Genomic DNA, 15,874 nt, shown 5'->3' with positions numbered 1-15,874 from the left:
AGGCACATTAGACTTTCATGTCAAGAGGAAAAATGTTCAGATTCAAGGAGCTCTGGGAGTTGGTGACGTACATGTGATGACGATTATCTAATTTCACAGAGCGCAGTCAGCAGGGCTCTTACGCAGGAAGAGCATAAACAAATTAATCAACTAGTCATACCAATGTGCACAAATCTCAGACGCACGTGTAGATCAAGATCCGACTGCCGTGGGTACACACGGCCCCAATAAATTACAAACTATTTCAAGGGTATTCTTGGCTTTGAAAATAGGACAACCGCCTGCGAGCAGCAAAAACGCTAACACTGCAATCCTTTTATTATGATTCATCATTCTGAGCATACAGTATAATCCAGTGTTTGGTCAGCTGTGCAACCGGATGGTAAAAAGCCCACCTGGCCTCAGACAGGTTGCATGATGAGATCCCGGGAGGATACAAGAAGCTGCCACAGCTTTAGAGGAATGAAAAACTAGAGGCCTCTAAATGTGGATGATAAACCCAGACGAGCCTCCCGCCACCAGCAGATCCCGAGAGTGGGCAGGCAAAGCAGCGGGTTAAGTCTTCGGAAAACTTTCAGAGGGATTGTGGGAGATGAACATGTGGCAGCCAGAGGTTACGGGTGTCCTGCCAGCGCGGGGGACTCGATGGCAACGGCCTTTTTCTTTGTGGCCAGTCGAATCCACATCAAGAGGACGAGCTCCAGAGCCGGACGCCGCCTCCAGCCACAAGAGCGCTGTCAGATACTCAAACAAACCACACTCGTATCTGTCAAAACAAAATCTGTAAACATGTTTTTTTCGGTGATGGAAATATTTTCAGACAGAACATAAAAATATCACATGCCCACACATAGAACAGTGTTTGTCTACACGAGCTGGAGGATCAACTCATGAAGCATCCACTGAACACACAGGAGTGATATATCAAGCTGGTTTAATAGAGACACTATTACAGCTGCAGTGAGTAGAAATGGAGCAAATATTATTAAAAAAAGTTATTGTTATAAAACGGTCACTATATCCTGATTGTAGTACATGGAACAGGTTTCACAGACCGGAGGAAAACAACCAATCAGAGCCGAGATGGAGCCTGCCGTCTCTGAGCAGCTGTCAATCACTCGCAAACTCTGATCAAACGGTCAAACTAAGCAGCACTGATCAAATATGAATCAATATTATGTTACGTTAATATCTATTTCTCACCTCAAATGTTTTCAGAAACATCTTGTAGTGTAATGTTTAGCTGTAAAATGAGAAAGTTTGTGACCCGGCAGCCACGTTGAGATAAGTTGAGGAAATACCTGTGATTGGCCAAAGTCTCCCGTAGATTTTCTAAAGCCTGAAAACAGAGCCATGAGGAGGTGCAGAAGTCTAGTTTTCTCTCAGAACACTTGAATTACAATATGCTGAAAGGTTATTATGAAATATTTGCCCAATGATGCTAAAACCTACTGCAGGTTAAGGGAATATCATGGTGATGCATCATGACTTATTATTACTGGGATTCATTACTTTCATATTCACTTCCAGTCCGGTTGACTCGAATGCGGAAAACGTTGATGTAATAGTTGGCTTTTAGTAATATTTATGGATTCAGAATATGCGAGTTGCATGCTTATAAATTACATATTTGTGGTTCCTTTTTCAAAATGTCAAAAGAAAAGGAAGATAATTGTTGCCATTACTGCTCTTCTGAATTCATACCAGACATTTTTATTATAGAAAATTGCACCTATGTAGCTGCTTGCCATGAGTCATACTGACAAACAATGCTCAATCTCACGACCACATGCCCCAGCAAATTGCCGGGAATGTTAATGTCTCTGCAACATTCGCCCTGACTTCACCTAATTCATCCCACGCAGCTGGGCGACCTCGGTTATAGGTGGAAACAATCATCTTTTTTGTCTTAACGGGACACTATCAATGAGGCCACAGCTGACAACAATGGAGTGTACCTTATAGATGGTCGCCATGGCAACGGCTGCAGACAGAGAGAGCGAGAGAGAGAGAGAGAGAGACAGAGAGTGCAGGTCCACAGTTCTGCGCAGTGTGGATCCCTACACTAGTGCTCCACTTCTTCTTCTTCTCTCTACATGTTACCTTTATATCCAGCCTGCATGAGAAGACGGATCGGTTTGAGCTGTATGCACATCATCACCCTAAACGTTTTAGTGTCACGCTCCTGCACAACCAGCCAGATGCTTTGTTCCGGTACACATTTACATAAAGACTGACGCTGCCAAATGAAGCAGACTCAAGCATCAGCTGCTCGAGAGTATTGAGAAGGGCGTAGCAAGTCTTCAACTAGAGAGAGAGAGAATATGTTGATATGTCGAAGATGCACATTTATACTGTGTTAATAGTCGAGCTTCTTGAAAGCAACACACACACCCACATAAAAAAGATGTCCATATTACTGTGACTATATCCACACACATCTAAAAAATAATCAAACTAAATGAAATTCAAACAGCCAGACAAATCCAACTGAAGCACATCTACACACACACACACTGCATACAGTCAACAAGCAAAAGAAATCACATGAAAACACACTCCTGACACACTCTGTGACCACAATACCTTTTTCTTTGACCATGACCATTGGAATTGAGGTAAATCTGCACCAGAAAAGGCTCCGGGTATCGATTGCCAGTAACACAGGAGCTGCTAGTTCCTTTTTTTAGTCAAGACTGAAGAGCAAAAAACAGCCGAGACACCAGAGAGAGAGAGAGAGAGGTGTAGGCGCTGCTGAGCTCTCCTCCTGAAAAACGCCGCTACAGCGTGGGGTTTGCCTCCTGACTGCCTGTTTTCCTCCCATCCCTCTCCTCCTCCTCCTCCTTTTCCTTCTCTGCCCACTCCACCTCCTCCTCCTCCTCCCTCTCTTCCCCTCCTGCTCCCTCTCTCAGCCCCTCTGTTGTGTCAGCCGCCTCCTCATTGCAGCAACCAGGTGGCTGCTGCTGCTGCTTCTGTGTGACCAAAAACCCCAAAACAGACCCCCTTAAAGCACAAACACTCATGACATATGTAAAGATAAACTGTGACACCAACTGTTAATGCATAAAGACCACAATATATATATCTATATATAAAAATCTGTTACATCAGACTGTCTTCTTCTCTTCACCGTGTCCTCACATCGACTTCCATTGTAAATTGTGTGGTATGATGTGAATTTATGATACCCTAAAAATGAAAATGAAGTTCAGTCCATGAACAGAAAGTTCACCAAACTGAATGTTGCTGGGAATAACCCTTCAACACATCACTGTACCGTATAACACCTCAACAAAGACTTTATGTCACTACAACAGGAGCTCAATTAGTCTTTTCAGTGCAGTAATTAGCCTGCTGAGCTGAAAGATTGGTTCAATTTAACACAAAATTGCGTATTTGACACATGTGAAAAAAACATGGAATTAATAATCAAACAGCGGAGAAAAAGGCCGAGTTCTTCTGGGAATGTTGGTCTTTCCTTAGCTGAAAACTGGAGGTGGTTATAGCACCAAGCACCAAAATAAATAATCAAAATTAAATAAAAGATGTATTAAACATATTATCCACAGTTCAAAAAAATGCTGCCTAAATGATTATCTACACCACCGTATTAAGAATGATAGAAAATAGGGGACGCTTAATCAGATCCAATCAACACTGTCGACCTGATCATGATGCAGTAAAGCCAGGCTCACCTTGAGCCTGCATTTATAATAACCTCACCGCGTCCAGCAGTATACGGTGCGAGGACTGCATGAGAGGCCAACAGGGGCCATTTGAGGTTGAAGATCAGACTTACCATGATCTCCAACATGAGCTTTGTATTAATATCTTTAGTGGATCCTCTGAAATCCAATAAAGAGAGCACAGGAGAGCATGTTCCCGGCTAAGCCTGGTGGAGACACCAGCTCTTATATCATCGACCACTGACATGACCAGAAGGAAGAGAGACATTTCTTGTCAACTCTACTTTAGAGAACTCATATACGTCAAGTTACTTACTCTTTGTACGTAATATTGTTGCTTTGGTTATGTCGGTGCTTGGACTATCACACTTTTTTAGTATACTATAAAGCAGTGGCTCCAAACCTGGGATCCGTGCCCAAAGATCACAGGGGGTGCGCCAGGATTTGTCTGCTCAGAGGTAGTCAAAATTAGATTTAATTTCCCTTACTGGATAATTTATACAAAAGTCTGTATAAAAACTATTTTTTTAAAGATATTTTTTGCTACTTAGTAGGTCACATTCTGTTTAAAGCCTGTATTTCTGCTCAGTTGCAGATAAAGATCAGGCTACACTAATATTATTAGTATTATACTATTTGTAGAATTAGATTCCTGCGAAGGATTGTCTCCGATTCGTGTGATCCAAACATTTCCAGTAACTCCAGAGTGTTGTACAGTCCAAAGGTCAAAATGTATTGGAAAAAAAAGATAGATGTCCGAATTTCCAAATTCACAACATGTCTTTATCTAACTAAATATTCTGCTTCAGTCCATGTTTGTTGGCGTTTAGCCTTTCAAAAACAACATTGTCACTGCGGTCAAACATGGTTTGCTCTCCCGCCCGCTGCACATAAAGAGAAACACGAACTGACGAGTTATAGTCATTAAAGAAAGTTGATTTATTAAATAAAGACTAACTCACTTAATACACTGACTCGCTTTATTCAAATTGGAGAGGATTTTGTTCGAGGATTTGTAATTTTTGTAGGGTGATGATGTCAGAAAATATGGAGAGGGGGGCTCAGCTTTTGTTAGATACAAGTAGGGGGGGCTTCAAGGAAAATAGGCTGGGATAACTGTTCTAGACAACCTATGCAGCACTGTAACTACTCATATGCTAAACCTCATCCATCTACTCCCAACATATACAACACATACAAATACTATTTCACTCAAGCCAATGCTCCACAGTATAATGTGTTAATAAAGTTTCTTATTCGCCTCCCGGGGAACAAATAACATCCACTGAGACCCTGCACAGACATAGCAGGGGACCAATCCAACGTCTGCAGACACTTCAATGTGTGAGAAAAAGAAAATGAACTCAGCCTTGTCACACCAGCAGCCACTAGAGACCACACGGTCACTGATCCGTCCATCCGTCCCATGCTGGAGCCTCACCGTAGCCTCTCTATGGCTGAGGAGGGAGGACTAGTTTTGCATCAGCACCACCTCTGTAATTGCTGATGCAGTCAGCCCCATTATGCATTCATAATGCATTCATCCACTGCAGTGTCAACTGTGCCACCTGCTGGATGCCCATCAACGTGCATCACTCTCCACAGGGGCGTTTTCTTCTCACCGGAAAGTGGAGGCAGACGTGCCAGTGAGGCAACCGGTAAAAATAGTTAGCGGATATTTCTCCAGCACTCCACCCATTTTTTATTATTATGAAGGGAGAGAAATATGTAATCATGACCAAAGAGTTTGACTGGCTTTTTAAAAAAGAGCCGAAACCCTTTGAGAAGATTAGAGGTTTACAGTGTAGCTTTAAGTGCAACACATAGAGTTTTATTGTGTTTTCTCATAATACTCTAATGGACCTATTATCATTTTGCCACTTTTAATAATCTGTGCAGGAGCTGCTGGACATTCAAGCTACATAAGGCTTGCCAAGGGCAATTCCTGAGCAGCAAAGCCTTTTATTCATGGATGAAAGGTTTCTACTCTATTTGGCTCACCTATGGAGAAGGATCCAATGATCTCACTGTTCGTTAATAACCTGGCCAAGAGAACTAGACACGGCATAGCCCTGATATCAGTGCAGATTAAGCACTGTTAGCATTTAGCATGTGCATTTGATCTACAGTTATAGGCTATTGAGTGGTGAAGCCAGACTGAGGTCACATTTACAGTAAACAGCAGTGGCTTCTGTGGATATACTGCACAGTTATCCCTAGGATTAAAATTAGGATTAGTGGAACTACACACACACAAATGCATACAGAACACATACACACGTGTAAATAGCTACACACCCTATGCACAGGGTGATGACTTGCAGATTTTTACAAATCCAACAGACACAGCGTGACAGTTAAAAATACTAATAACCAGGATGAACCTGTCAAGTCCTTTAGAAGCATTGACAGACCTGCCTTTCTATCTCTGGATAATGAAAAACACTTCACCGGCTTGCATCTATTTTAAAACGAGAAGCTTTTGAACAGCAATCCTGTGCAACCTTCTTCAAAGTGTATTTCACCCATGCTACTTAACATTCCTGTGCCGCAGCTTCCCTGAATACACAGAAATATGTTTCCGCTACAACATCCACTCAATAGTCTTTCCTTTTGTCAGAATTTCAACAATTTGCAAACATAAAAAACACATTATTTTAACCGACAATCCGCAGCGACATTGGGTTGCCGGCTTCTTTTCATGTTTCTTTGAGGAACTGTCAAACACGGTGACCTCTGGATAACATCACTCGGGGAGAAGGATTACTGCCACTCATATTCAAAAGCACTTAACTTGTGAAATAACGCAGCATTGTTTACAGTGTGGAAACAGTGAACATGATGTTTCAGCTTTGTTTGGCTGACACTAGAGAGGTTTAAAAAAAGATTACGGGTGAATAAAATGAGGACTATTGTTTCTTTGCGAGTTTTACCGTCTTGCAACAATATTTTTTTACAGATATCGGGTCTCAGAAAAGTCATGGAAGACTGCAGCAGTCAAATGACCCAGGCTTGGCCTCTACAGAACTCACAGAATATATACTGTACTGTATGCAGCTTTTGACTGTCACTGTTTGATTGAGTTAAGCTGTCACTAGGCTGCCACTTGACCTCTGTGATCTTTGATCCGGGGTCAGTTTGCAGACACATAGCTTCCTTGAACCTGAGCTATTGGCCAAAATCAAACTCTCACTCCAAAGCAGACACAGAGTTGCTGTGGTATTTTGCAAACAACTAAGTGCCAAGCAATGATGATTTTACTACTGCGCCTGGCATGCAGTCAGAGAATACATAAGGTCTGAAAATCTCAATTTTGTCCTCCTGCCCATGTTGTAATCCTGATGTAAGCCACCATGTAGCTTCCCCATGTACTGTTGCTTGGCAAAATGCAGCAGGTCTGCCCTTGCATATGGGTTTGCATTATATTATGTAACTACGGAGACGACGGTGATTAATTTCCTGACTTTTTCTTCATTTTGCAGCAACACTTTTTGGCGTCGGGGAGTCGGGGTTGCGTAACTCGCACACTAGGAGCCCTCACACACACTCATATGCACGGGTCAGATATGGAAAGCCTCAAGAGGTGTAATCACTCACTGTCATCCAATTAAAATGAAGTAATCTCTGAGCAACGACTAATCAATTCACTTTCGGACACCTACTCCCAAACACAATGAAAAGCAGAGCAGCCAAACTGCAATACAGGACCGAAATAACCCCTCGTGGTATCAACAAACAAATGTTAAAGAGGTAAAAGCATAATAAAATGATATGCAACTTCAATTACAAGCATCTAAAAGTAGAACAATGTACTTCCTGTAAATCCATGCAAAATCCTTTGTTTTGGTCACTTTGTATTACTCATTGATTAAGCAATCATTATTACAGCTGACTGGTGTTGTAGTCAGCCACAGCTAGGATGGATCGCTGCAATGGGAGATGGGTGAATTAATGTTTTTTCTCCCGTCCTACCTGTCGCAACGTCGTTCAGCCTCTCACTCAGAAAATACTCATTTGGGTCGAGGTAGGGCAGATGCTCCATGTATTGTTTAGGAATGAGGTACAGGACCTCGGCCACGTGCCCATCCTCGATGATGGACATGCGTTTGACCGAGCTCTTGCGCTTCACCCGGACGCGGTCGACATTGTGGCTACGGCTGGAGCTGCACAGCTTGCCCAGGCTGTTGAGGTTGGGCAGAGTGGGCATGGCGCCTGGCTCCCCTTCGACTGTCCCACGGAGAAAGGTGAACCACTGCAGGTATAGACGTCGACCAGGGTTGGGCTCAGACCCGCTTTAACATCCAGTCGCCTTTGGACATCAAGAACATGGGGTGTTCATGGAGGCACGAGACGGAAACAAAGGAGCCAGAGCTTGGTGGGCGACTTCACAGCAGCTCATCATAAAATCATGGCAATATATCCAGTGAGGCCTCCAGTGGAAACTCCTCTTGTCACGACCCCTCCGCCTGTCAATTCAGATCTGCAGTGGATGCAAGATGCGGAGCGCTGATGTCCACCTTGAGGTGGTGACGCCAAACAGCAGGCGGCATGTATGACAAAGCACTCTGCTGCAGGTAGAGCGGAGTGAGAAACAGGGAAAGAAGCTTACACTATGAGTGTCTTCAGCCCAACCAGCCTAGTGCCATAAGCAGCTTAGGGCTGACGTCGAGCCTATGATTATCTTCTGGGTGGGGTTAGGTAGCTCTATCGGGTCGACCCAGTGTATGGTGGGAGTCTCTACACCTGATGGGACTCGTGTGCACCCCAATCACTGCTCTGCTTATGCACATCTGTCCAATGATGAGCTGAGATTCCGTCAAAAAGCAAACATCTCTATTTCTGTGTGCTACATTTGAGGCCAAAATAAGTCATTAAACATCAAGATCCTCTTTGAGAGATGCATCTAAATTCTATTACGCTCACAAAGTGTGTTTTTGTGTGAATGTGCATTAATGCATTAACCAAATGGAAGCATATCAGTGTGCAGCATCACAGTGATCCAAGACATGCTTTCAGGGTAGATTGCCTTGGGAGTCTGCCAGTCCTTTACAAGGTCAACAACCAACAAGGTCATTCCACCAGCCAACAATGCAAAAAACCCACTGTTAATCATCAGCAGGATCCTTCACAATACTGTTACTACATTAGCACTGAAGGGGAAACGCCAGCAGTCGCCCTCCGTTATCCGCTGAAATCATCGGGTATAGGATTTTGGAAGATGTAACTTAGTAAGAAGGCATGTAATCTTCAAACCATCTAATGTTGGGACGGATTTGATTCTGCAGAGTGTTTTCTTGACAAGCCAAATCCGTACAACCAACGTCTCTAAGCTATTGAACTTCTACCAGCACTCTTTCTTGAGTCAAAGATGCATTCACCTTTCTTGGAAATGTGAGTTCAGCACGAGGTAAATTTTGAGTCATGGATGTGTGGGAGGAGAATCTGGGCAAACTCCACAAAAACAAGATAACCCCACACCAGTGCTCTGATGTGTTTTAAACCAACCGAAACCATAAAAGAGTGCTGCTAAGACAGGACTGTCTCTTACATGCATACACACAGATTAATAACTCAAAGCGTAAAAGCAGGAAAACCTTTCGTAACCTCTAATATTCATCAAACAGATAAGGCTAATCACTACTTTCTCCCAGGAAATGAAATAAATCATTGAGGTACGTAAAGCAGAGCAGATAATGACAAAGCACAAAATATCCTTTTAGTTTAGAGATATTGGTCTAGGCCTGCTGCACTTCAAATTTAATGACTTTCCTCTTCGTCTGAGGGGGTGCACAGAAACGGGATGGCTGGCCGAGTTAACTACTATATACATCCATACAGTATTTAACTAATTTGACTCCCATTCAGAAAGAGTTTCATCTCAGAGAAAGGATTAAGTGTGATGGTGAGGTATAAACAAGAAGACGTACACTCTGACACCCACTCATGCAGACACATGGACCTCAGGGTGGCTAAGGACATGCTATTCTGCTGCAGTGAGGCACTGCCCTCCAATTGTCATCCACTCTGTGGTCGCTGTGACACATTTGCCCACACACTCGCAGATCAACACATACATGCTCAGACTGCTGTCCCTGCATGCAGAAAAATCTGCATCGCACACAAAATACAACATTTCATAGCCTCTGCCGCTTCTGCTCCGCACTTGAATAAACACACCCCCCTCCTCCTCCTCTTCATCTGTTTCCCCCCCCGTCTTACCATCCAGTCCGAAGCAGGAGGTGATTTTTTGGGCGTAGTTGCACAGCCCGTCGTAGCCAGGCTCCTGCCACGCTTCATCCCTCTCCCCCATCTCTACACACTCCCACACACACTGTCCCGTCCGGCAGCGCTTTCACTCCTTCCCCTGCTCATCTATTATTCAGGCTTTTGCCAGGACACATGCATGCGCGCGCACACCAACCCCCATATTCGCACATACAGTAAACACACACACACACACAGAGAGAGACAGAGAAAAGTGCTGATGCAGAGGGTCGTGCTGCTGGAGCATGAGCAGCCCTCTCCAGTGGTCGGTTGAGGATAAGGCATCAGATTAAGTTACTGCAGAATGGAGCCGTGCCTCCCTCTCCATCCACCATTCATCATCCTGATTACACTGCAGTGTAACAGGTACGGCGAAGCAGGATGTGCTCACCCTGCTTCATGGAAAGGGCGGGGCGGAGAAGGAGGTCAGAGCGGGGCAGAACTGAAGATGTACTGGGAAGGAATTTCTTTGCTGCTAGTCACTTAAAGCTATCCAGACATCCAAATGCAATGATTACTGTCAGATCTGACAACTGGAATAAAGGAGAGTAAAATAGTCAAGTCTATTGAGGATGGGGATAAAATAGGTAAGTATGGCCCACAAAGTACATTAAAATTACCCCCAATTTCTTTAGGCTGACAACATTTGACAACAAGAACGCTTTATGCCCTGCAATCATGCTACAACTTATGATAATAAGAAGAACAGGTTTGCAAGTCACATGAATATAAGTTTAGAAAATAAAACCGCAAATTAATCACACATTTTTTATCAGTTCAAAATGTACCTTAAAGCAAGATTTGTCAAGTATTAAATACTCTTATCAACATGGGAGTGGGCAAATATGCTTGCTTTATGCAAATGTATGTATTTATTATTATAAATCAATTCACAACACAAAACAATGACAAATATTGTCCAGAAACCCTCACAGGTACTGCATTTAGCATAAACAAATATGCTCAAATCATAACATGGCAAACTGCAGCCCAACAGGCAACAACAGCTGTCAGTGTGTCAGTGTGCTGACTTGACTATGACTTGCCCCAAACTGCATGTGATTATCATAAAGTGGGCATGTCTGTAAAGGGGAGACTTGTGGGTACCCATAGAACCCATTTTAATTCACATATCTTGAGGTCAGAGGTCAAGGGACCCCTTTTATAATGGTCAGTTTTTCCTCGCCGAAATTTAGCGTAAATTTGGAGCGTTATTTAGCCTCCTTCACTCTAGCTTTAAAACTGAGCCCGCTACAACCTAAAGATTGCAAGTTGCGCTAATGTGTTAACTTATACATGTGGTTATTTCCTGTACTTAAATGTCACCTGCTTTATATGAGCTTGTTTCTCTCATCCACATATTACTTACCTATACAAACTATTTCTGTTTATGTATGGGCTCAGTGCTGCTTGATATATGTGCTCTCATTTCTGTATGTCATACAGGGCGTCTTACATGTGTTTCTGATTTTTAATCTGGAATGCTTTGGAATGTTTTGTGCTTAACCTTGAAAGGTGCTACATAAATAAAGTTATTATTATTACTATTAAACATCAACATTTTGCAGCATTGTGGTAAACTCTGATTCATGTTGCTGAGATTCAGTTGAAAATTTCATAAGGAAGAACGGAAAAACTTACATAAATTCAGCGCACTGCTCAACAATGCCTTCAAAAAAGGTCCATAAATTCAGATATAAAATGTGACTTATACAAGCAGCCCATGCAGGAGAAGCAGAAAACTGGATGAAAAACATTAACCCACATATGTGAGAACTCTGCCGTCCAACATGTTGCTTTAAGATTCTGCGGTGGAGCAGAGATAAATGACCAAGAGGAACAATAAATTCACCAGCATATGAATGGCCAAACTAAACAGCAGTGAACCAGAACAGCAAACTATAACAATAAATGATGAGATTATGCTAAATGACAGAGCTGTGGTAGGTTTTAGGGGGATTTCCCAGACCCAAGAGGGAGAACGTTCTGTAGATGGAGGAATCTGATATGAAACGCCCCTCAATTGCCACTACCGAGGTGACCTTGAACAATGCACTTAACTCCCCGTTGCTCTGGTCGAAGTGCACAGTGGCCATGAATGGCAGACAGGTAGGAATTAATGTAAAAGCACTACTTAGAATAATGTACAGTATGTCAACATCCCCAGGATAATGGTTTTATAAAAAAAATGTTAAGAGATTCTATACAAAAGAAAACAGCACAGCAAATATGATGACACAGAAAGGTCCAGATAGAGCAGTATGGCCACAAGGGTGTATTTTGTATAAGGTGGGGGGTGACTAATGGAAGGGCATCACTACCAAGGTAAAAGCTGATGGCCCTGTGCCGATAAGAGGTGGGGGGGTTGGCGACTGCTAGACTGAGAGCACAGTAATGGCTCATGCTCGCTGGACAACTGAGGGAGGGGCTGGTAATCATAAACGCACACTGGGAAGGAAAAGTGGAGTCATTTGAGACATTTTTTGACTTCCTGTTTCTGAGGGAAGGAAAATGTTTCACTCGGCTAACCTTTAGATTTCTGGATGCTACAATATCTAGAATAACAACCTTGGACATAAAGGACGATCAGGGATAATGTCCATTATTTACAGTAATCCACATTAGGGATGCAACTAAGAATTAGTTTCTTTATTTGATTAATATAACAATTATTTTCTCGGTTAATCATTGCCTCTATTAAATGTCGGAAAGTCCTCAATTTCTAAAGCCCAATGTGATGTCTTCAAAAATTGTTTGTTTCGACCAACCAACCAAAGATATTACGTTTATTAGAGCTGCAATGATTAATCGATTAATCAACTATTAAATTAATCGGCAACTATTTTGATAATCGATTAATCAGTTTGAGTAATTTTTTAAGAAAAAAACCCTCTAAATTCACAGATCCCAGCTTCTTAAAGGTGAATATTTTCTGGTTTCTTTACCCTCTATGACAGTAAACTGAATATCTTTGAGTTGTGGACAAAACAAGACATTTGAGGACGTCATCTTGGGCTTTGGGAAACACATTTTCTGACGTTTTATAGACGAAACAACTGATCGATTAATCAAGAAAATAATCTACAGATGTGACAGTTGCAGCCCTAACGTTTACTATCACATATGACAAAGAAAAGCAGCAAACCCTTCACATTTGGGAAGCTGGCAATGGAAAATGTTTGGCATTTTGTTTGAAAAATGACTTAAATGATCAATCAATTATCAAAATATTCTGTTGAAACACAGCAAACTTCATTCAAAACACATCTTGATTGCCCGAAACACGATAGGATGTGCATCCAGATTCTCTACAAAGTATAGAAAATATAGGAAGAAAATATATTTCCACAATCCACAAAAAATATTCTGAATTATTATCTACACAAAAACCTTTTATGTCCTCTGGTTAAATATTGTGAAACATGGTGTGAATCAAGTTGTCCAGTACATGTGAGATAGGAGCACTACAGCCAGTGACTCAGCCTGGCCCATGACAAACATCTACTTGATTTGACATATTGGCACAAAGACTGTTTGTGCCTGATGTATCTGTGATAATAGATTACACAAATGTGAGGTCGCCACAACTGTATGGGGTATTGGTGTAGTTAGTTCTCATGAATAATGATTGGCTGTTTGCAGGGGTTTAAGCGTGCTAATCAGATCTATGTACCAGGGGGGCCGTCAAGCGGTGGACTCTGAGCTCCATCGATCTCTACCAGCAGCCATGAAGGACACATCAGTGTTGAGGGCGGAGGGGGGGTTCAAAGCCGCCTAGCTACACAGGCTCAACCATGCAGAGTCTGGAGGGGAGTGACATACTGTACAGCTTGAGCTATACATGTTTCACCCAATAGATGAACAACTGCAGATTTAATATAATAACCTTGAGGTCAGGTTAATATTGCAACTTCAGTCAGACCATAACAGCATAACAGCTGGAGGCTCTTTATCTCCTCTGCCAGAGAACACAAATCCACAAAGGCCCACCTGATGGGTACAAACATGCTCCACCTGCACTGTTTGCTAGAGATGCACCGATACTGGATAAGATATCGGCCCGATAATGACTCAAATAGCTGGATCAGAAATCAGTGACAACAGGGCCAATCTATTAAATTCAATTCTATGTTTATATACATTATATACTGGAATGTTATTTCCTGTTTAAGTTTTGACCAATTTGCTGTTGCATTAAAAATGTATAACAAAGAACAATTAAATAAATGTATATCTATGTATTTATTGGTCACATTTTCTTTTACAAAGTTAGGAAAGCAATGTTTAAGTCAAGTCTGACATATAAAAGAATGATCCCAGTCACTTCCACACAGTGAGGCATACAGATTACTAATTAAAGACCGATATCGGATCGGTACTCGGTATATCAGCCGATACCCAAAGCCCAGGTCTCTCTCGGTATAAGGACTGAAAAAGTCAGATCGATGCATCCCTACTACTGATTAATGCTCAACAAGAAATGAAAACATCTTCTCCACTCAGACAGAGATTGATGCACCAAATGATAGTTTGCTTTTGTTGCTTTTCCCAAAAAGAATGGTACTTTTTTATCACTTCACCAGCAGCAGGTATACACTGACCCCCACCATAGTATCACAACCATCCAACTAAGCATGCACATCCAAGTGCTACAAGTCCTCCATCAACAGCTTTCATTTATTAGGGTGTGTGCATCCTTTTAACTATAACGCTATATACATCATCCTTGATTAATGATGCTTTTGTAGCTTTTCCCAAAAAAAGATGGTACTTTCTTATCACCTCACCAGCAGCAGCAGGTATACACTGACCCCCACCGTAGTATCACAACCATCCAACTAAGCATGCACATCCAAGTGCTACAAGTCCTCCATCAACAGCTTTCATTTATTAGGGTGTGTGCATCCTTTTAACTATAACGCTATATACATCATCCTTGATTAATGATGCTTTTGTAGCTTTTCCCAAAAAAAGATGGTACTTTCTTATCACCTCACCAGCAGCAGCAGGTATACACTGACCCCCACCGTAGTATCACAACCATCCAACTAAGCATGCACATCCAAGTGCTACAAGTCCTCCATCAACAGCTTTCATTTATTAGGGTGTGTGCATCCTTTTAACTATAACGCTATATACATCATCCTTGATTAATGATGCTTTTGTAGCTTTTCCCAAAAAAAGATGGTACTTTCTTATCACCTCACCAGCAGCAGCAGGTATACACTGACCCTCACCATAGTATCACAACTAAGCATGCACATCCAAGTGCTACAAGTCCACCATCAACAGCTTTCATTCATTAGGGTGTGTGCATCCCTTTAACTAATGCTGTATGCATCATCCTTGATTATAATGATGTCAGCAGATGAGGTTCATTATCACAGCTGAGATATTTAAAAAAAAAAAAAAAAAAGTGTGATCTATTTATAGGTTGCAACAGATATCAACAGAATAAGTTGTAGGCTGTGTAAGAAAAGGGCTGCAGCAGTGTTTCAGCTATACAGCCTGTACCAGTGTAACCTACTTACAACAACAGTGTCATTATCACAGCCTGATCCTCCTGAAAGACGACGCAAATGGGTTCTCTTCTCCACAGCATCCGTCCTTGAACCCCCACTAAAATTGAGAGACTTTTCTCCTGTAGTATATGCATTGTTATGAAGGCTTCTGCGGCAAAAGATACTCACCTCTAGCAGACATGCCCGGTAGGTAGAGCCTCTCTTTCTTTTACCGAGACAACCAGGAGGAGATGAACCGGTGCAGCTTTGCAGGAGAGGGGTTGTGGAGGGGGAGACCGGTTGACAGCCTGATATTATCTGTACTTTAAGTTGTTCATCATTTAAACGGGATTAAACGCAGGGAAGCATATACAGCCTGCGATTTGGTAGACTAGACTATGCTCGATGCAAGAGAGCTCACTT

General features: G+C 42.2%; 1 protein-coding gene across 21 annotated transcripts in view; it reads right to left on the bottom strand.

Moving 5' to 3' along the window:
* Window positions 1-15,874, bottom strand: part of ablim1a (actin binding LIM protein 1a) — a 54,049-nt gene extending 38,175 nt beyond the window's left edge. For 2 of the 21 annotated variants that reach the window (XR_012595272.1, XM_074646669.1), the window contains exon 1: window positions 7,659-8,108. Coding sequence is in view for 11 of the 21 variants with exons in the window: in XM_074646669.1 (XP_074502770.1) it covers window positions 7,659-7,893 (235 nt within the window). In the remaining 10 variants the exon portion in view is untranslated. Of the gene's footprint in view, window positions 1-2,586; window positions 2,918-7,658; window positions 8,114-9,905; window positions 10,244-15,640 lie in introns of those variants that run through there. The other 19 variants (XR_012595271.1, XR_012595269.1, XR_012595275.1 and 16 more) reach the window with 17 other exon arrangements.

This window comes from Sebastes fasciatus, chromosome 9 (genome assembly GCF_043250625.1).
Source record: "Sebastes fasciatus isolate fSebFas1 chromosome 9, fSebFas1.pri, whole genome shotgun sequence".
NCBI classification, from domain to species: Eukaryota; Metazoa; Chordata; class Actinopteri; order Perciformes; family Sebastidae; genus Sebastes; species Sebastes fasciatus.
The sequence above is the reverse complement of the archived record's forward strand: the minus strand, read 5'-3'. Positions and strand labels throughout refer to the sequence as shown.